The 22,335-nt window shown below is 41.4% G+C and overlaps 1 protein-coding gene across 1 annotated transcript; it reads left to right on the top strand.

Annotated features, from left to right (window-relative positions):
* Positions 1 to 358: 358 nt before the first annotated feature.
* LOC306753357 (uncharacterized protein) lies at positions 359 to 21,998 on the top strand (the record flags this gene model as incomplete). The annotated part of the gene is made up of 44 exons (XM_079237227.1): positions 359 to 399; positions 1,056 to 1,098; positions 5,227 to 5,298; positions 5,649 to 5,783; positions 6,041 to 6,085; positions 6,710 to 6,826; positions 7,388 to 7,453; positions 7,807 to 7,869; positions 8,056 to 8,091; positions 8,246 to 8,287; positions 8,417 to 8,500; positions 8,617 to 8,661; positions 8,745 to 8,816; positions 8,892 to 8,936; positions 9,025 to 9,078; positions 9,443 to 9,506; positions 10,340 to 10,444; positions 10,602 to 10,760; positions 11,070 to 11,159; positions 11,372 to 11,523; positions 11,638 to 11,710; positions 11,995 to 12,101; positions 12,205 to 12,388; positions 12,472 to 12,543; positions 12,753 to 12,860; positions 13,029 to 13,238; positions 13,411 to 13,575; positions 13,719 to 13,886; positions 14,087 to 14,230; positions 14,852 to 15,030; positions 15,449 to 15,512; positions 15,722 to 15,796; positions 15,970 to 16,077; positions 16,547 to 16,654; positions 16,803 to 16,874; positions 17,124 to 17,252; positions 19,585 to 19,692; positions 19,811 to 19,966; positions 20,055 to 20,162; positions 20,496 to 20,633; positions 20,832 to 20,948; positions 21,051 to 21,239; positions 21,363 to 21,646; positions 21,738 to 21,998. 44 exons carry the CDS (start codon positions 359 to 361, stop codon positions 21,996 to 21,998), a joined length of 4,857 nt encoding a protein of 1,618 aa, XP_079093353.1.
* Between the last annotated feature and the right edge of the window lie 337 nt (positions 21,999 to 22,335).

The raw sequence follows: 22,335 nt of genomic DNA, 5'->3' as shown, positions 1-22,335 counted from the left end.
GGACTGTTACCTACAGACTGCATGGGGTGTTAACTTTTATGCCTAAAGGATATAACCTGGGTGGGAGGACACCAACTATTTCTTTATCAGTAAAATATTTAGATTTTAGAATAATTGCACGGACTACATTTTACCTCAATGGAAGTTATACTTAATTGTTACATACTATATATATATATATATATATATATATATATATATATATATATATATATATATATATATATATATATATATATATATATCAACTCTCCCAACGCTCACAGGCGTCTTTGGTATTTCATAATTTATTTTATCCACCACAGGGGGCAGCACTGAGGCAAATACTCACCTGTTTATCAGACCAATGAGATGAGAGATGGGTTCCTCAGTTACAGTTGTAACCCTGTGCCCTCTCAGGTGAGTCTCACTGCAACAATATTAATAAGAATTATTAGCAATAAGAGAAATGTCACTTTCAAGCAAATGTATAAGAATTATTAGCAATAAGAGCAATGTTACATGCCTAGTTGTCTTTTTGACACTGCTAATATCACAACATAGTTGTTTTTGAAAAAGATCTTCATCTGCAATATATATGTATACATCTCATGAGCCCTAGTGGTGTAAACACAAGGAGACATGTCTCATTAAGTTTTATAGCATTCACATCCCCTACTTTGTAAACCTTTTTACATGAAAACAAACTCACTTGTTGCTTGTTTGCTCAGATATTGAACACATCTGCACATACTTGAATTCCAATTTGAAGACGCTGTATAAAACTGACCTTCACTACACAACACACACACACACACACACACACACACACACACACACACACACACACACACACACACACACACACTAGCACTCTGTGGTGTCATCTGCAGTGTCATGAGTTTGCATTTGAGTTTTTGCTTTCCGTCTCTAAGGGCAGAGATTTAGTCCTTCTGCCCACACAAGCAGCACATTATAGGCTATTATAGCACAATTCATCAAGTGGACTTTTTTTTTAGATTTAAATAAGATTAAATGAGACTCCAGTTAATCTATTACCACTGTTACATTCCCAGGTGGATCCTTGTCCTGGTCGTCCTTGTGCAGCAGCTCAAAGCAGTAAGACATTCCTTTATAAGTCTTCATTAAACACACATTTAGATTTATAATATCACTATTATGACAACCTTCAAATCTAATTTTAGTTAATAATTTCAATAAAGTTTGATTGCAACAATATGCGACAAATAAAATATTATCATGCTGTACTATTTAACATGTGCATTCCACTCAAACTCAGACATCCGACACATTGTTAGACAGAGCAGACTGTAATTCAAAATTAAGGAACATATGCGCTGAACAAGAAGACCAATGAAGAGGAGCACCTTTTCCTCGAAAATATTTCAAGACTATGTTTAAATTATCTAGTGAACTAGCACCCCAAGAGATACAATATGCTTTAAAAGTACACTGGCTGAAACACATGCACTTGCTAAGATGTAAAATATCCCTGGCATAAACATAGTATGAAAAAAAGATTTATTTTTGTTGAGATAACTTTGTGAGGAAGTTCTATTGGACTGAAGTGCATAGAAATACATCATGTAAAGTTGAATTACAACTTCATTTTTGTAAACACTGCTGCTGCTACTGCAGTAGCCAGGAATGTAGTTGAGGCCTGTCTAAAACAACAAACCATCAACACAATGCAAAGAGTATCCTGAGCCTGATGCTCTAACTGAATTCCATGTCACTGGTATGCAGTGTATATACAGATGTGTACATATATACAGGGCTCTCAAGTTTTTAAGACAGGTAAGAGTGACATCTACATGTGTATATACTGTATATTCTCACAAACCCAATTGGAATGCAAGCATTCAAGCAGAGAAAGCAGTCTATATAATTAGTGGTTAAGTGTTTTCAGGGAAGAAAATCCGTCATGTACTTGATGCACCTGGAAACTGTACATGTTCCTTCCTATTTGTTTATAGTATTCGTCCCCAAGTAACTTCCATTTTCCTGCACAGTGTACAGGACTGCTTGGGGTTCTTTTTGTACACACATACTGGTACACCACAGCTGCACTGATAAACTGGCACCGCAGATATATTAACGAAGTTTGCTAATTGCATATACTCAGTGTTGGGGGTAACGAGTTACAAAGTAACGGATTACAGTAACGATATTACTATTATAGGTAACGAAGTAAAGTAACGCATTACACTCAAAATATTGGTAACTACACTACTTTACTAGACCTCAGTAACGCGCTTTCCTGCGTTACTCAAGACATTTTTACCAGTCCCGAAAAGTTCTCTTTTAGTGGCGCACGAGTCACACGACACTTCCTGCATGAATGATAGCAACAAGCTGCTAGCTAGCGCTGCTGCTGCTACTGCCCGCGACCCCTCTGCCCAAGTCGGGTGTCGAGCCTGGTCCCGCTACCTTCGGTGGTTTTCGGGGAGCTAGCAGAAGTTAACGGAGAGCTAGCGGAAGTTAACGGGGAAGTAACGGAGCGCTAGCAGGAGCCCCAGCTGGCTACAGCGGGGAGCTAACGGGGACTCTGACCGAAGGTAGTAGCGGCTCGTAACCCGACGTTTACGGTAGATTGTTCATGCAGGAAGTGTCGTGTGACTCGCGCGATTATTATTATTGGAAATTATATTAATTAATAATAATACATTATTATTGAAAATGTATCTTTGCAGTTAATTTGGACATTTGCTTGGAAAATAAAGTAACTAGTAGTGAAGTTACTTTTCAAATGCAGTAACTAGTAAAGCAATCTATTTTCAGAAGTAACTAGTTACTTTTTCTGAGTAACTAACGTTACCCCAACACTGCATATACTGTATCTGTATTGATATATATTTAAGGGAAGAATAATCAGTAATGTTTTATTTTATGTGAAGCACTTCGTAAAAAACAATTATATAATATTAATATATAGTCATATTAATATTTACATTGGATTCAAGACACATTAGTGGTTCTTAACCTTATTGGAAGTACTGAACCCTGCAAGCTTCATCAGTGCATTCACCGAACCCTTCGCAATTGGAAAAATAAAAGATTAATCCGGACCCCGTCGCCGGCGACAGGAAGTAACTAAAATTACCGTAACTCTGCGAACATTTACGCAATTGACGTAATTCCAACGTATTCTGAACGCTAATAAGCCGAGCTTTTCAATGGTGTGCAGTCACATTGCGGTCCATTACGGTAACTGTAAAAAAACAGCGCCGAGCTCGCCTGTGGGGGAGGGGTGTTGGTGAGCACAGCTGCAGAGCAGAGCTACAGGGGAAGAAGAAAACAAATTGTGTGTTGCGGCCGACAATAGGCTCGTTCGAGATGAGCCAGTTCTGCGCAGAATCGATCGGCGGCGATCGGCGCGCAATGCATGCCGGTTAGATTTGTGTCCGACTTGGTCCCGACTTGCTCTGACGTCATGCACACGTGGTCAACGATACTCTCACGAGACCAAGCCGGCTGTCGATTTCAGAGTCAGTCACCGCAGTTGCTCTCAAATGACTGTTTGGCCCAGTGCATGATGGGAAACGCCTGGCTCTCGCCACATCAGAGAGCTGATTGGCTCTTAGATCTGACAGCAAACACCACGTGTTGTAGAAAATCCTTATTTTATGTGTAGTTGTAATACTTAACCCTCAATTATTGACTATTTGTCTCATGTTTAATCTAAAAACACATCTTGTGTGGTTGATAATACAAAATCGTATTTTCATAACACATATCTAAACCAGTAGTAATGCATTTCACAGGCAGACATAAAAATACCAAAGGATGCAGCTACACAGTCACTTCTACATACATATATATATATTTATAAACACATATAATAAATCCAAACGTGACCTATAAACTACAAATAAACAAAAGTTCGGAACTAACAGGAAGTACTTTTTTCCGTGACTTCCTCTGTTTACTTTGAAGGCAGCTGACAACTGTCCAATTTGATTGCAGTTTTTTGTCAACGCCTCCTGCTGCGGCCGCCTGCTCTCGTCTGGATTCCAGGCGAGGCGCAGCTCTAACGAACGAGCCTATTGCTAGTGTGAACTGGGCTATACTGTGTGTGTCTTGGCCCCTGCCGAACCCCTGGAGTTCAATCGAACCCAGGTCGAACCACTGCTCTAGATGCAGATGCAAGCATTAGTTGGAAACACATGTCCCCAGATAGCAAACGCAAAGTCCCTCCCACCTGCTGGCCACAGGTGTGCTGTTATCGCACTTATTAACCTTGACATTAATATAATGATGCATGCATTCACAACGTTCACAATGTCTGCAATAGTCTACAGTTTAAGGTCAGTGTCTGGATATAATAGCTGAGACGTTGCTATCAAGTGCTCTAAGCATGGGTAAACAACAGTGCATGTGCACATCCTTTGCAATGGTGGATACATACATAGATAGCTAACGTTACCCAAATCAACAGCATATACAAACGGTGAATTGAGCAGTATAACAGCAAATTGAGGAGAAAATAGTTTAACTTTAAACGTTAAACTTTAAATGCACTGAATCCCAACGGCCTGTCCAAGACTTAGCCAACTGTTGTATGTTTTTTGGGACTGATGTATGAGATACCCATGAATGTTTAGACTAAAAGAGAAAGTGGGACAGCAGATGTCCCACTTTCTAAATTACTAAATTTCACCAGCATAAACTCATCCAAATATTTGGTAAGCTTTGAGAAAACATTACTAAATGTTTGTGATACAGGCACTGTAAAACTCCCCTTACACACACACACACACACACACACACACACACACACACACACACACACACACACACACACACACACACACAGTGGTGGGAATACTTGGCATCTGGAGGTGTGGACTAGTTTTTCAGCAAGATGTCAGTGCATTGTGAGCGCCGTGAAGCACTGTATGAGCTTCCTTTCTCATCAAGGTCAGAGAGCTCATTATTTACCCATGTTTATGTGAGACCATTGATTTGTTTAAAGCTTTCTAATCACGACTGTCCAGTCTCCACAGGGAAATGTGTTAATTCTCAAGGCTTATTCTCAAAGGTGTAAAGTATTCTGGAATGTCAGAAATGCCCAAAACACAACCTTATCTGATGTCTGCTCTGACCCCTTACTGTCTTCTGCTCTGCTTAGAAACACACGCAGCCTCAGCCAGTCTCTCTTTTTCTTGAATGCAGTAATGTCTAGACGCTCACAGGTTTATGGTTTGTGTCTGTTTGTTGTTTCAGGGGGCGATTGAAGGCCCATGTCAAGGAAGAGACTGCACTGTATGTCAGTGTCTTCCTGCCAAAGGTGCACGGGTATGAATGTACTTTTCCTTCTCATGTATTGGCAAGGTATATTTAATTAGTCTCACAATAGTAAAGCTGATATTTGGAAATGCAGTGGATTTTTCTCATTAGAAATATATTAAACTACTGGAAATTGTCACCTTAAATGTTTCATATCACAATTATGAATTCCTTACAAGACTAGCAGCAAAAAATAATTAAATGAAGTTGTAAATGACAATCCTAAATCCTTGGTTTCAGATAGAGAGGTGAATACAATCCACAGATAATTCATTGGTCCTTGAGAAAATAAATAATCTTAGTCCGAAAAATGTCACTCAAAACAACAAGTTTTATAGACATGACTTTTCTCTTTGTAGGGAGCTCCAGGGAAGCCAGGCCAACAAGGATCCCGGGGGTCAATGGGACCCCAGGGACGTGAAGGGTCACTAGGAGAGAATGGCAGAAGGGGAGCAGAAGGATCACATGGGCCAGAGGGGCCCAAAGGCGACCGCGTTAGTGTTCATGTTCATGTTCATGTTGTGTGTGTGTGTGTGTGTGTGTGTGTGTGTGTGTGTGTGTGTGTGTGTGTGTGTGTGTGTGTGTGTGTGTGTGTGTATTGCTAATAATCACAATGAGTCTACATTATTAAACATATAAAAACATTGTGCATATGTAAATATGTCAGTGATAAAGAAAAAAACAAGGGTGGGGTTGGGAGTGTTTAAGGCAATATAGCCCTGTAAGTAATGTTTTTTAGTTTACATTTCAGGGCAAGACTGGTGTTCCGGGTTTTCCTGGTAATGATGGCACACCAGTAAGTAAATCAATGTTGTTGAAAATGTCATCTATCTTATCAGAAAAAGACACATACAGCTCAAAATGACAATAATAATCCCGTAGAGGTGTGTAAACTTCTGGAAAGTTGCACCAATTTCCAAAACCCTGCACAACTCAATGTGGAGTTTTCTCCCACAAGGAATTTAGAATATATCCTTGATATATTGATACCAGACACTTTTTCAATTGTTAATGTCATGCGGTATTCCAAACTGTGTAACTGCCGAGTTCATACATTTATGATACAATGTTGGAGAATACACAGTAAATGGTGCAGTGATTTGACGCTTGTGTCTAGTGTGCCCTCTAGTGGCCTATGGCTCACCGTAGATGTGCCTGGTTTTACTTTGTGCCTAATGCTTACTTTGTGCCTAATGCAGCTGCCTCTTCACTACTCAAGTGTTTGTGTTTTATAGTAACTCAAGTTGTTCACAATAACCGGCATATAATTATGGAATATTAAAGTTAAACTATAGGCCTGAATTCATGAATGCTGTAAGGCATGCTTTCTTTATCATTCTCAACTAGAGTCAGAGAGGTCATAATTGTAGCCTTACATCGCAATAATACGTCACCACAATAAATGTACTAAATTCTTCAGGGCCACCCTGGAGCAGGCGGTGAGCCTGGTTTGCGAGGGTTGGATGGCTGTAATGGCACATTGGGTCGACCAGGAGTCTTTGGTATTCCTGGTTTGGATGGTCTCCATGGGCCACCGGTGAGTAGAGCTCCGGCTCTGATGTTTCTGTTCGCCGTTACTCAGCAAGTAGTGACTCTGTCAAATATCCCTTTCTAGCCTTTTGACAAAACGTATGCAGCAAATTAAAGCTCATGGGATTCATAATTTTTTTGATAGTTCTGCAGTACAAGATTTATGTCCAGATTTAGGCAAACTGGGAATTAGTGCGACACTAAAATAACACAAAGATAATTAAGTTTGTGGAGATGAGATCTGTGGGACACATATACCTGAGGCCTGTTGTGGCCACTCTCCAACCAGCAGTTTATATTTCCCTAAAAAGCTCTCGTTGCCTAATACAGCAGATGCAACATGTATATATTGTAGGAATAATCAACTGAATAATAAACATTGGTGCTAGATGTTCAACATTCTCATTGAACATCAGTCAAGGTTTTGCCACTTTGTCCAGTAACTTTCATTTGGACAAGTGTTTAGTGAAAAGTATGCATAAATATAGAATACAGTATCTGCTCTTTTAACAATGCTATGCCACTTATAATGTGTCTAATGTAAACATGTATTGCATCTTCTCATCAGGGATTACAAGGACCAAAAGGATTTAAAGGAGAACCTTTGTATGGTTCTACGTTTCCAGGGCTTCAGGTAAATTCCTCCAATCTGGAGAGCCTCAGATGATAATGGACTGGGCTTCACCAATGTCAAGCCCCATTTCTGTTTGAGCAGCTTCATACATATTTGCATTTTACAGTGTCTGTAAACATTCTCGTCTTTGCTTCATTTCATCTTACAGGGGGATCATGGTAGAGATGGACAGCATGGGGTACCTGTAAGTTCTCTTTACTTATTCTGACAGTAAAGCACTATTCCTCAGTATTATTCCGCAAAAAGATGAAGCAAGGATTGAATATTTTCAATCATACACCGTGCTTGTAGTTAAGTCGACTCAATTTCACGTGTACTTTCTTGAACATGGTGTTTCTTTTTTGTATTATCAGGGAAGACAAGGAGTCATTGGGCCTAAAGGCCACGTGGGCTCTCCTGGCCTTCTTGGGATTGAGGTGAAAACTATTTTTTTTGTGTATAGCTCTATTTATGTATGTTTTAATATTAAGACTCATATATAACTGTATACATGCACAGTTTGCAGCAATATATTTCTCCCATTATTATTCATCTACATTACAAGAAGAAACGCTGCATCTTTATGTTATGTTATGTTAACATGGATGTGTGATCCCATTTAGGGCTTGGAAGGACTTAAAGGTGTGAGAGGACTACCAGTGAGTCGGCTGTTTCAAAATCTTTGCCAGTACAGTATCTTTGCGTGCACACACACACACACACACACACACACACACACACACACACACACACACACACACACACACACACACACACACATACAACCATACTAATCTTTTGGTTGTTGTGTAGGGAGATCCCGGAGGATCACTGGCAGGAGCTAAAGGTGACGATGTAAGAAACCACTTTGACCTTTGACAGTCATGCACTAAGGTTTATGCGCTGTGTGTCTGTGTGAAAGTTTATAAGCGTGCTTTTATCCGATCTAGCAAACATCTTCACTCACCTAATTTTATAATGCAGGGTGAGCAAGGGCAACCTGGCCCACAAGGACCAGAAGAAGTCATAGAATTTCCTCCAGACTTCCTTCCACCCAAAGGCAACAAGGTGAAGGCAAAGCTCTCATTTGTATTTATACAAGACTGCTAATTATGAACTAATGCATTAACCTGTATAAAGACAAATATGTTTTATTTTTCTTGATTGTCTTTCTTGCTTCTCAGGGAGACACGGGTCTTCCTGGGCAATGTGGACCAAAGGGCATAAGCGTGAGTTTCATTCTGTATGTAAGCATACAGGTGGGCCTGAGACAAAGAGAACGGTATTTTATGTGCCTTTTCTTCCTTATCAGGGTGGTAGAGGAGACATATACATCCAAGGCATAAAAGGAGAACAAGGAATCCTTGGTTTTCCGGGAGTTAGGGTGGGTGACTTAACTCAGACTGCAACATGCTTTTAGACAGACATACGGTATTCATCCCATTGTTTCCATCTTAAGGGTCTTCCAGGATTTCCTGGGAGAGATGGACCTCCAGGACCTGAGGTACATCTGTGATATGAGGACTTAGCCTTCCTGTATGTTACTATACATAGGGCCAATTTTGAGGCTCAATACATTTATACTTTTTCAGGGTTTGCGTGGAGAGAAGGGATATCCAGGTCTCATTGGAAGAAATGGACCAAAGGTGGGCTTTACACAAACATCAAATGGATGTGCATCACAATTTGAACAAAGCTTGTATCAGTTGCAAACAGAAGTCCCTTGTCTGTAAAAATAAATGACCATTATATTGAATTTATTTATTTGCTCCTGGAAGGGAAACTAAAAGGACTAAGTTATTGATGACATGGATCACTACTCTCCTGCCACACAGATGGCTGCTGGCATCCTTGTGACATGTTATCTGCTGCCCTCTGGTGGTTTCTCAATAGGATAATTACACAACCTGCTATTGCTGATTACGCTTCTCATCTTTAGACATATTATGCATGTCATTGGCATTTTCCATGTATGACTATAGTTTCCATCGCTGTCTTTGCATCCAACAGGGTTACCCAGGAGATCCAGGTCTACCCGGTCTGTTGAACTTACACAATGGAAGTGATGCCAGAGGTGAGACCACAGCAGTAGCTACACTAACTTGATTAGAACTATGATAATTAAATTAATTCTTGATTCAAAGTTGAGCAGTTTACAATCTTAGACTGGCAAAACAATGTTCTGTGGTAACATTGGCTTTTAGATTTGATATGCTCTCCACTATAAATAGCTTTACAGTCCAATCGGTTGTTTAAAAGGAAAATATCATTCAAAACATCCGTGCCTCTGCACAAGTGGGTATCTGGAGTGCCAGATAAGACAACTCTGTCAGTTTTGGGGCTGCTTAGATCTGATAACTTTATTTATCAAGCCATTCAGATTTGGCTCACATGCAGCTTATTAGAACATACCGCCCCCATCAGTGTATCTACACACACGGCTTGAAAACTGGTGCTAAAAGGGATCGTCTGCACACGGAGGGTGAATAAAAGTATATTTGTTTTAACATATAAACCTAAAATACAAAAATGAACTTGAACATGAGCATATGTCCCCTTTTAAAGTATACTCCATTCAGTAAGTATCAAACACACCCACCGGAGGGTTGAAATGATTAAAGCTATGGTCGACTTGAACGGTCACAACAGATAAAAACAGCATCAAGATGTAAGATAAGTATAAAGTACAGAAACGTCTCTAACTACTCCTGCACCATAAGCCACTCCTCCACTGTTATCTGCGGTCATATTTTCACATCAAATACTCTTTTTATAATACCACTTGAAATTAAATTGATAGCTAAAATACTCAAACTCTGATGTTATATCAGTAAATAACTAGAATTACTGTATGAAAGTAATCAAGCATTTATTACTTTTTCATGGTTCTATGTCTGTATGGGTCAGGCATTAAAGGTGACAGAGGGTATCCTGGAACGCCTGGACACCTTGGTGACCCTGGGTTCATGGGCATGCATGGACCTCCAGGCCCACCAGGGTTAACAATTCCAGGTCAGAGTTTGTAATCTTCAGCTTTCAGGTTACTCCTGACTTTCTGTATTACATAACTCTGAGTATATCACTCACTCTGATCAGGATTTGACCTACAGCTAGAAGGTCTTGATCCTACTTTGCTTGAATTTTGATTTTGTCTCTCACACCTTCCTAGTAGAGCTGGGTCTGCCTGGTCCACGAGGGTCCCTTGGTCCGAAGGGCTACAAGGGAGAGCCAGGGACGTATAATAACTTTGAAAATCTGTTTCCTGGACTAAAGGGAACTAAAGGACTCCTCGGACCTAAAGGTGTCACAGGCACTCCAGGTCCTCCAGGTATATTCTTACTTCCTTCATATTAGACGCAAAGGAGTTTCCTATATGTGTTAAAAAGTTAATCTCACACATTTAATTTCATTATTTGAATGATTGTAAGCTTGCCATTTTTTGTGCATGTTCATTTGAATGTTTACTTACCGTGTGTGTGTGTGTGTGTGTGTGTGTGTGTGTGTGTGTGTGTGTGGCATTCTTGGTCAGGATGTGGAGGTGAGTTCTCAATTACTTCTGATCAAAGGAGTCCACTAATTATTCATGCATTAAAACTACTTCGCTGTCGCTCAATATTTATTGCTGGTTGATCCACAGATTACTACTGTGAGTCTGGTTACCCAGGAGACCCTGGTGACGTAGGACCCAAAGGATCTCCTGGAAAACAAGGGGTCAAGGGAATTAAAGGTGATCTGTGACTGTTCATATCCATTCCTTAATCCCACAAGCAGAGCTTTTGTTCTCTCTGTGTCTACTGACCTTTGTTGGAATTTAGAAACATCCCGTGTGGAATTTACTGGAACAGATTTATACTTATGTATATATACATGTATAGTTGTACAGTAAACAAATATGCTGCATCAAAGTCAAACATTTTTATCATCTTGTGTGTCCTACAGGTTGTCCAGGGGAATGTGACTGTAGGTCTGCTGGGGGAAGAGAAGGCCCCCCTGGTCCAACTGGTTATCCAGGACCTCTAGGGTTCCCTGGAGCTCAAGGATTTAAAGGAGACCCAGGGCTGAAAGGATACGACGGTCCAAGAGGACCACATGTAATGACAGCAGGACTCTAACTAACTAATAGTTAACAGCAATTTTGAACATGTATACAAATTTGCAGCAGTGACTTTTTCAATTATTTTTCATCTGACTTTGTTTTCTTTCAGGGCTTTCAAGGAATTTCTGGTATAAAAGGACATAAGGGTCAAAAAGGTCACTCTTTTGTGGTAGATGCTAAAGGTGAGCACCTCTTAACATTGAACCTGCACTATGAACAGTATTATTATTATACAAGCAAGAGAATAGTCATTTTATATGCTTGGAGAATTAACTCTACAGGGGATGGCCGAATTAATGTTTCTTGCGAGTCAATATTTATTTGTTTATGTTCACCAAACACTACAGTAAGGCAATCAGCACAACAGTAGCTTGAAACAAAGATAATGTTGTTGTATTTATGCCTATACTAAGTGTTATTAAACATTGATAGCCTAATATCTTCAGTTTATTTTTGTTGTTGACAGGTGCCAAGGGTAACCGAGGAGTCCTCGGATATTCTGGTCCTCCTGGAGCAGCAGGTAGGCCAGGACTGGATGGAACCCCGGGGCCTGCAGGGGACCATGGAACACCGGTGAGAGTGTATATTTTAAGTGCTGTATACGTAATTTATGAAACAGTAAAAACGTTCCATTTTCTTGGTTTTGCAGTTATTGTATCAGACAATGTATTTACAGGGTGCTAGGTACACAGGGTTACCTGGTCCCAAAGGTTACCCTGGTGTTGCTGGACCGAAAGGGCTTCCAGGGCTTAAAGGCCCCCCAGGTCCCGGTGTTCCAGGCTCTCGTGGGCAACCTGGACCTAAAGGTTATCAGGGACTTCCTGGCCCCTCTGGAATTCCTGGACGACCAGGCCCTCCAGGTCAGAGACAGGGCTAAATTCAGAGATGCACACAACAATCCAGTGTCATGGGCTCAAACAGTATGTTGTATTCATGTCATCAGGTGAAACTGAGGAATGCTGTCATGAAGAAGAGATTGGATCATCTGGTCCGAAAGGAGAGTCAGGCTCACCGGGTAAGTTTTACAGGTATAACATCATCACTGTATCCAGGCACTGTAACAATATCCATTTTTCTAAAGTTCTGAGAAAAGTTGCTGAAGTTGATGACATAATTGGTTGGACCTACTATCCTAAGCCACATGTCATGAAATAAACCTGATTTATGACCCCTGAAACAATTTCGGTACATGTTGAAAGTCAAGTTTTCTTTGGCTGCTTGTAGGGATTCCAGGTGAGCCAGGAAGAGATGGTCCTCCGGGTACTGTGGGACTGCTTGGCCCAAAAGGCATGAAAGGAGATGACAGGGAAACTGGGGGGATTGGACTGCTAGGTAACAATTCTCTATAATGATTTTTAGATATAATCTTTTTTCACTGGTGGGGATTCAAGGATCATCCACACCACACGGAATTTGTCAGTTAATCATTAAGTATTCAGTTAGGAGTGCTGTTTGGACACTTAAATTACAGATCTCTCTTGTTTGTAAAAGGTCCTCCAGGTTTAAATGGGGATCCGGGCGACCCTGGTCCCAGTGGAATTAGCCTGGATGGCCCTTCAGGACTTCTTGGGTTACCAGGACTTCAAGGCAGGAAGGGTGACCCAGGAGATGTCCTCTCTTCCAGGCCAGGTGTTACTGGCCTACCTGGCCTCCCTGGGGCTCAGGGGGCAAGTGGACCCCGTGGAATTCCTGGAAACGTAGGGTTTCAAGGTAAGTTTCATTCATATTTAAGTGAACAAAAACAAACTACTCAGCAACGTATGCGTCAGCTAATGTGGCATATAGCACTAAAGAAAATCCCAGATTTACTTAAATTGCAGCGTACCTCCCATTCTTTCCTGTACAATGGAATTGGTTGACCATTGCTGCCTTGTAATAACAGGTGCACAAGGCCAACCTGGACAACCTGGTTGGAAAGGAGAGCCAGGAGACAATGGTGACCCTGGAGTCACTGGTCCCCCAGGCCTACCCTGTACTTTGTGTGAACTGATTGGATCTCCAGGACCTGTAGGACCTCCAGGAAACCCTGGACAGAGGGGAGTATCAGGTAAGCACACAGCAGCGGCAAGCACAATTAGGTCACTCATGTCCGTCAATGTTCCTTAAACATGTCAGGATTAATTTCAGATTACATTCATGAATTTGTCCTTAATATATATTGCTCTCATTGAACTATACAATGTTGCATAGGCTACTCTGGACAGAAGGGTTTTAAGGGAGATAAAGGTCCACCTGGTCATGGACAGAGGGGTCCACAAGGTTTCCCTGGCCCCCCCGGTTTGCCAGGCCCAGCGGGACCAATAGGTCCCGCTGGTCCCTCAGGAGATCCTGGGACAGATGGCTGGTCAGGACAGAAAGGTGAACCACTGGCCTGCAATGTAATCATGTGAAGTCTTGTCAAATGTTTGTTGAAAACCAAACAGGAGCATAACATTTCCAGAATAATCCTCAGAAAAAAGTCTTCACTGAAACATGGTCTACATTTAATCAACAATGCTTTATGTCTGTAAAGTAGTCATACCTGATTGAAATTAGGCTCGTCCTTTCAATTCCTGTAGGTCAAAGTGGGTACCTAGGCAGGACTGGGGCCAGAGGTTTACCTGGTCATCCAGGACCTGCAGGACCCAGAGGTAAACAAGGAGAAAGAGGCTTTGATGGTCGCCCGGGCGACACTGGACACCCAGGACAGCCTGGTAATAAAGGTAGGTCTCTGTAGGTATACAAAGACTATGCCAGCTATACTCAATCTTGATAATTGTTAATATTTACCAACCAGGAAGTTATCAAAATATAAAAAAATGTCTCTTTGCCTTTGGATGTGTTGTAATACACATACAATTAGCTTCAGAATATATGCATGCCTTAAATTATGGCTTGAGGCCACCGTTCAGAATATATCATGAATAATATACCGGTATATAGCATGAATAAGATATTTGACCTTGACAAGGATTTCCAAAACAGTTGTACAACACAGACAACCTATATAGAGCTACAATAGTAGACATACAGCTACAGCACAAGATAAAGATGAATGAGCATGATATTTTATTTAGGTTAATGAGCATTTCATCTAAACTCTGTGGTCCATCCAGGTGTACGTGGTCCACCAGGATTAAGAGGACCATCAAGGATCTTGAATATAACAAAAGGCCCATCAGGAATTAAAGGAAGGAAGGGGCAATCTGGACAACAAGGACCTGCAGGCAATGACACTGTTCCTTAACAAGATCATATATCTACTTCACAGGGACTTAACTGCACATACTTACTATAGATTGTGATTAATAGTACAGGACTGTTATTTGTTTTGCCACCCACAGGCTCAAAGGGCCCAAGGGGAGTGCCAGGCGATTCGGGGTCTGATGGATGGCCTGGTTTGCCGGGGTTTAAAGGCAGCTCTGGTGCTCCAGGCAGGGCAGGAATACCTGGACCTCATGGGTACCTAGGGATCAAAGGTTTCCCTGGTCCAAGGGGATATCCTGGACCTGATGGAGATCTGGTATACAATGCACATAATGTATTTTCTTCATAACTTTAGAGATAGCTTGTCTGTGTCTGTCCAGTAGACACCCAAAGAGAATAAAAAATGTCTGTCACATGTTGTGCCAGCAGCGAATCATTTCTGATAAGTTCAACATTCTGTAATGCACAGCCAGTATGTGCCGGGACACTTTTGTCATCTTTTGTGAGGACAATGGCATGGATTAGGTTTATGGCTTATTCTAGATTGCTCATGTAATATATATATATATATATCTATATATATATAGATATATATATCTATATATATATAGATATATATATATCTATATATATATAGATATATATATCATACATACATATATAAGAGGTGTTTAATTGTATGTCAGTCTCAAAAGTGATGTTTAATAGTTTGAATGTGTTGATGTCTGTTAAAGGGGGATCAAGGGCCATGGGGACAAGTGGGTGTCCCAGGGTCACCAGGATTTCCAGGAGCCAAGGGTGAGTCAAAAGAGAGAGATAGTTTATACAACAGGATGTGAATCCACAGCAGATTGGATCATTTACAATTTGGTTGGATTCATCAAACACAATATGCTATATTGTTCTATTAAATGCAAATGTAACAATAAAGCTCACAAACATCTCTCAGGATTTCTCTGACATTCTGTTGGACTGAATGTGACGAAAGCTGTCCAAATCTGTTCCAGGTGAGCCAGGACAGTCTTATGGAAAACCTGGTCCACCTGGACCCAAAGGATTGCCAGGGGAGGATGGGCCCAGTGGTGAGTTCAGAAATATCACACTGAACAGTAGACTTACGAATGAGGAATTGCTTAAATGATGAGAAGGGACTCCAAAGAAAATCTTGAAGATGTCTGTCAGTTTCCAACTCTATAATACAATAAGTGGATGTAAAACTGGAAATAAATGTATATCCCCAAATAATTCCCTCGAGCACCCAGAGGGAGTCCAGGAGATCTAGGGGACCCAGGACCCCAGGGAAGGTCAGGTCAGCCTGGACAACGAGGCATGGTCGGTGAACCAGGAAGACAAGGAGGGCCAGGTGATTTCTAGTGAAGACTTAAAAATGTAAAATATAAAAATGTAAAATATAAAAAATTATGTACTGCAGCAATATTTTGAAAATAGAGGAATGCTGTTTAACTTTGAATTCAGAAATGCTAGCCTCGAGTTGGATTTAAAAGAATAAAAATGACTTGCACCCCATCCTGACAGTTGTATATCACCAGAGAGAATACATAAATACATAATAAAGTGAAATAACATTGTGGGAGTAATATCATTTGCTCTCACATAATATAAAGCTAACTTACATTTAGATATAAATGCACATAAAGTGTCATTCAATGGCAGTGAATAACTGCTCCAGTTTCCAGTCATTCTCATTTTCTCCTTGAGCCATTAAAACAATATGAGCCAGATCTTAATGTTACATCAATGCTCAAGTACTTTGAATATTGTGCTTATACACACGTGTTGGTTTGAGCTCTTTTATGTTCGCGTCTCTACAGGCTTCCCTGGACCTCATGGCCCATCAGGTCACCCAGGTGTTCCAGGTTTTTCAGGCGATTATGGAGGCCTGGGACCCCCGGGCCCACCGGGCGCATATGGGCCTCCAGGTACTAACATAATGTCCGGTTACAGGAATCGTAAGACTCTATTAGTTTATTTGTAATTGCTTGAATTCTGTGTCAAAGAGCCTCTAAAACGGGACTGCTAATAACCTAACAAGATTATCTTTACGTTGTACTGTGGATTTATGTTTAGGCCTGCCTGGACCACCAGGTCTCGATGGACTAGATGGGCTGAGAGGTCCAAAAGGGATAAACGGACCAAGTGGTAAGAAGGGTGTTTTATCATATATTTCTTTCTTTGCATGTATTTTATGGTGTGTCTGTTGGTGTACATTAGTTGTTCATGTATTATATAATCAACTACACCCTCTATCGTTCACTTAAATCAAGAAAAACAGTGTAAGAATTAAAGTAATTTAATTAGTGCCATTTCACTTAGTCAATACTCATCAAAGCATAATATGTTATGATATTTTACTATTGACACTTAAATATACAAATGTATTACTTCAAGGCACAGGTATACCTGGCACTCCAGGACCAGATGGTTTTCCTGGAGTCAAAGGTCTCCAGGGTCAGCAAGGGCCTCGAGGAGCAATTTTCTCTGGGTCCAAGGGTCAAAGGGGCCCACCCGGTGCCACAGGTATCATACATATTATTACTAATAGTGCATCTACATCTGTCTATAATTGCCAACCCTTTTAAGAGCCCCAGCGCCCCCAAAACTGGGGGCAGAATTATTCTTTAGGAGCTCTTTCTCACTCTCAAAGTCCTCGTACTCCCATGAATCGATAGCAGAGCCACTGATGTGACATAGCAACAAAAAAAAACTGCGCCGCCTGGCCTTACAAGAGCATATAAGTACAACACAATTCAACCATAAATATTAACATAAACCATAAATATGACTCGAGAGGACTCAAAAGTGACTTGAGAGAGCACCCCAAGCGCCCCAAGTTATGAAAATATAAATTTTCATATACCTGCACCTTTCTTGAAAGCTTGCGACCTACATAATCCGCAAATTGTGCCAAATCCACTGTCAGACAAAGCCTCAGCAAGATATCAACCACATTCCAGCCAAAAAACTGAAATATGACTTTGGATGAAACCATATTGCTTGGTATGTATTGGTGCATCTGCTTGACCAGAGCCCCTCTGTTGTGGAACCAGAGGCGTCCAATGTCCAGGAAGAAAGTTAGGGCATTTTTGCTTTCAGCGGACCTAAACCTACGGTTCAAGAAATTTGCACTAAATTAATTACAAAAAATATTTAACTTCACTTAATCAAAGTCAAACTTTGCAGAGATACTGTGAACGCATAGTGCTATTTCATAGTAGAAAACAAAGTGATGATATGCATAATTAAAAAGAGAAAATAAATCCCGGAAGTCTTTATTTTTTTTAAAATGTCTTCAGAAATCTTTTCTTTCCTGTGTTCTATCATCAACGAAGAAACCAGTAAGATATATACTGCTATACAGGCACGTGCACAGACATTTTGAGGGGAAGGTGCTCAAACCAAAAAAAAATCGCCAAAATTATTTATGAAATTTAAAATTATAATAATAAATAAATAATTAAAAAACACAGTAGGATATTTTCAACTTATGTATTTATTTTTGTTAACAAACTAACTCAAATGATCAAATTGAATACATGAATGGATAACAGGCAAAAACAGACAAAACAAGGCCATATTGTATAATCAAAAAATAATCTAACTTATCAAAACTCTGCTCTTGATAAATTAAAGCAGGTCAAAGGGCCGGTTGTAACTGTACAGTGGCGGGCCACATCCCTGTCCCGGGGCCTCACATCAGATCAGGAAAAACTCCCCCAATAATGATAGTAAAAACCCTTTCACAGGTAAAACAGGAAGAACCCTTCAGGAGAGCAACAGAGGAGGATCCCTCTCCCCGGATGGACAGAAGCAATAGATGTCATGAGACCAGAATGAACAACGTAACAGAGTTACAGCACATTACATGAATATGACAGGAATTGAATAAACAGCACTCTGCTGCATTAAAAATTCTCTTCAAAATAAAACCACAGGGTTTATTTGTTTTGCCCATGCAAAGGCCTGTGAAACACTGAAAACGTGACAAACGTCAGTAAACAGCTGGACAGGGCTTTGAAATCACTGATTTCGTGAGTTTTTTGTTTGTTTATTTTTTTAAGAAACGTTGGACCAGTTGCGACGTAATGTTTTCAGCGGCGCTAATGTTGTGGTTAATTTATAACCAAACAACGTCGGGGGATTGCACAAACACATCATTACTTGTTTGTTTGATGCTGGGGGTCAGAGAAGAAGTAGCTGCACCCGTCTGGCGCTCAGCACTGCATGAGCACTAAGAGTGGAGTTGGAGGAGGAGGAGGGGGGAGGGGCGCGGCGGGGGCTCGTGAGCACCGCGGAGCATGTCGGGGCGAAATTCTCACAAGAACTCAAATAAATGCCCCGTCAGATATAAAAACACATTTGGGGGGAATTGATGACAGAGAGAGTCATTTTTATTCTTAAATACTGATGAAGAAAAAATTGGGCTCCAGCAGAATGGGCACTTTTCTCATCCAGGGCAAAAGGGCATGTGCTTGAGCACCACTAGAGGTCTATCTGCTATATGGACCTCTTCTCACAAGTGTTTTCTGTATATTATACCCTTTGAAATTATTCAACTAGCCCTTGTGGTTGAGGAGATATTCTGTATTTAGTATGGGTTCGCAAAACCATTCGGAATTTGAGACCGGGGTTAAGAAGGTTTTAAGTTATTGTCTCCTCACAGTACCCCCAGTGTAACTCCATAAATTATTCTGTAATGGTCACTCAGATTGTATTGTGTTTTATCATCTTTTTATTCAATCTATTTGCTGTTTTTCACTCCACTTTCGTAGAGTGTGATTACAGTTTCATTCCTCTATGCAGTATATTTTCTGGCATAAGATATTTAACATTTCTGTATTTCTTTCCCCAGGTCTTCCAGGCTTCCCAGGTGAACCTGGTAACCCTGGTAAAGGATGTTCCAAGCCTATATCAGGACCCAACGGAGACCAAGGATATGAAGGACCTCCAGGACCCCCAGGTGTGTGTGTGTGCGTGCGTGTGTGTGTGTGTGTTTTGTGCACATGTTGATATGTAACTGGGCATGTGTGCCTCATTGTCTATTTGTCCACAACTGGGATTTTGCTTTGGGTTTTAAGGTCCTCCTGGGGAGCCAGGTCCTACAGGAAGCATTATTTTCACCCAAGGAGACCCAGGCTCAATTGGTCTCCCAGGGTTACCAGGTCGTAAGGGAGATGGGGGCCTCCCAGGGCCCCCTGGGTCTCAGAGCTACCCAGGCTTTACAGGATCAAAAGGTACATCACAGTGCCATGCTGCTACCATCAGTATTTACAGTGTTGCCATCCACTTGCATGCACTCTAAATGTTCCTGCACTTTGACAGGTGTGAAAGGTCCTCCTGGTTCTAAAGGTTCCCAGGGACCCAAAGGTCAGATCGGGGTCCCTGGACCTTGGGGCCGCAAGGGAGTAATGGGCCCAGTTGGAGAAACAGGTAATTGGCAGTTGTAGCTTAGAGATACGCTTATAGTTCTGTCAACACACTCACAGTAGAATATCTGAACAGACAAAACCTAAAACCTGTGTGTGTGTGTGTGTGTGTGTGTGTGTGTTTGTGTGTGTGTGTGTGTGTGTGTGTGTGTGTGTGTTTTTAACACATTTTGTGAATGGTATTATTAAAGTGAGATAGAAAATGTCTGAAGACACTTTAAAAAAAATGTCTTTCACTTTCATTAGTTAAGACTTGATTGTCATTTATTCAACACTACTGACTGTTGTAATATGCTATGACAGTACATCTGGAAATCAAAACTTTTTTTTTCCCCAGGTGCAAAAGGTGCTACCGGTGATTATTATTACATTGGGACAAAGGAGGCTTCCCTTGGAATCCCAGGACCACGTGGTCACCCAGGATCTTTGGGATATCCTGGCGATAGTGGTCCCCCTGGGACTCCAGGACGTAAAGGCAAGTGAGTTTAATATATTATCTGCATATGTATATGTATTCACATGTCTGTGTCTGAATACATCTGTGTTGTGTGTTTTCATCCTTAGTTGTGTGTGTGTGTGTGTGTGTGTGTGTGTGTGTGTGTGTGTGTGTGTGTGTGTGTGTGTGTGTGTGTGTGTGTGTGTGTCATTGTTTGTTTGTATCTGTGTGTTCCAGGACAGAAGGGCCCCATAGGGTTTGTGGGCCTCCCTGGCAAACCAGGTCCTGCAGGTCATAATGGTCCTGTTGGAGACCCAGGAGGTGCTGGTCAGCTAGGATTTGCTGGACCTCAAGGTAATATGATTGACTACCTCCAATAAATAGCTAATTTCATCTCTTCCTCACTCTCATCCTCGACCCATGTCACCCACTTGTTCAACCCCCTCCATCCTCCAGGTATCCCAGGTCCACCCGGTGATCCAGGTAACCAAGGCCAAAGGGAGGCGTTACGGTCAGGCTTCCTTTTGGCAATCCACAGCCAGTCAGTTCAGGTGCCACAGTGCCCTGAAGGCAGCAGTCAGCTTTGGGTGGGCTACAGTCTGGTCTACTTGGAGGGACAAGAGAAGGCTCACTCTCAAGATCTGGGTAAGAGTCAGCTTTAAGTGCATCTTTGTTGGAATTGAGTTCATGCATCAGTCCATTCGTTTATAGGGTTTCTTCCTCTTTTACTCTCTCTCTCTCTTCTTCTTTTACTTCCTCTACCTGTAGGCCAGGCTGGCTCCTGCCTCCCTGTTTTCTCCACCATGCCGTTCTCTTACTGCAACAAAGGCGCCTGTCACTACTCTAGTCGCAACGACAAATCCTATTGGCTCTCCACAACCGCTCCCATGCCCATGATGCCCCTCTCTGGCTTGGAGATTAGCTCCCACATCAGCCGCTGTGTGGTGTGTGAGACAGTTTCGCCTGCAGTGGCTTTTCACAGCCAGGATCACACAGTTCCTGCATGCCCAGCTGGCTGGAGGAGTCTGTGGACCGGGTACTCTTTCCTCCTGGTGGGTGTGGTAGAAATCTTTAGAGTGTGTATAAAAATAAACACGCCGTCTTTTTACCTAATGTGTACCCTGCTGCACTTCTTATCTTCAGCACACAGGGGCAGGTGATGAGGGTGGTGGCCAGTCTCTGACTTCTTCTGGAAGCTGCTTGAAGGATTTCCGAACTCACCCCTTCATAGAGTGCCAGGGTGCGCGAGGCTCTTGTCACTACTTTGCCAACCTCTACAGTTTTTGGCTAACCACTGTCAGTCAGACAGAGCAGTTCATCACCCAGGAGCCTGGCACCATCAAGGCAGCCGACCAGCAGCGACGCAAGGCCAGTCAGTGTCACGTCTGTCTCAGAGAACAATAAAAGTCACAATGTTTTCCAAATCTAAGTCTGATGACCAATTTGAGTTATAGATTATTTTTCCTATACGACCAAAAGTGTGTATCTGCATTTATACATTGCTACTTTTATCTGAGATGATATTGCTGCCACTCTATCGCTTCTGTCATTATTTTCAATGAGGTGCTATTTCTAAAGAAAATGTTTCATAGTTGATCATCTTTGTGCCGTACCTGAAGATGTTGTAATAATCCATTTTCAGACTAGTCTTTTGTAATTTTTTTTAACACCTTTCCTTCATCTATTTTGTGCTGTTCAAATAAAATGTTTGAAAAGGTTTCAACACTACAAGTCATTTAGA

Source organism: Taurulus bubalis (assembly GCF_910589615.1).
Source record: "Taurulus bubalis genome assembly, chromosome: 1".
Taxonomy (NCBI): Eukaryota; Metazoa; Chordata; class Actinopteri; order Perciformes; family Cottidae; genus Taurulus; species Taurulus bubalis.
This window is presented reverse-complemented; position numbering and strand designations above follow the sequence as displayed.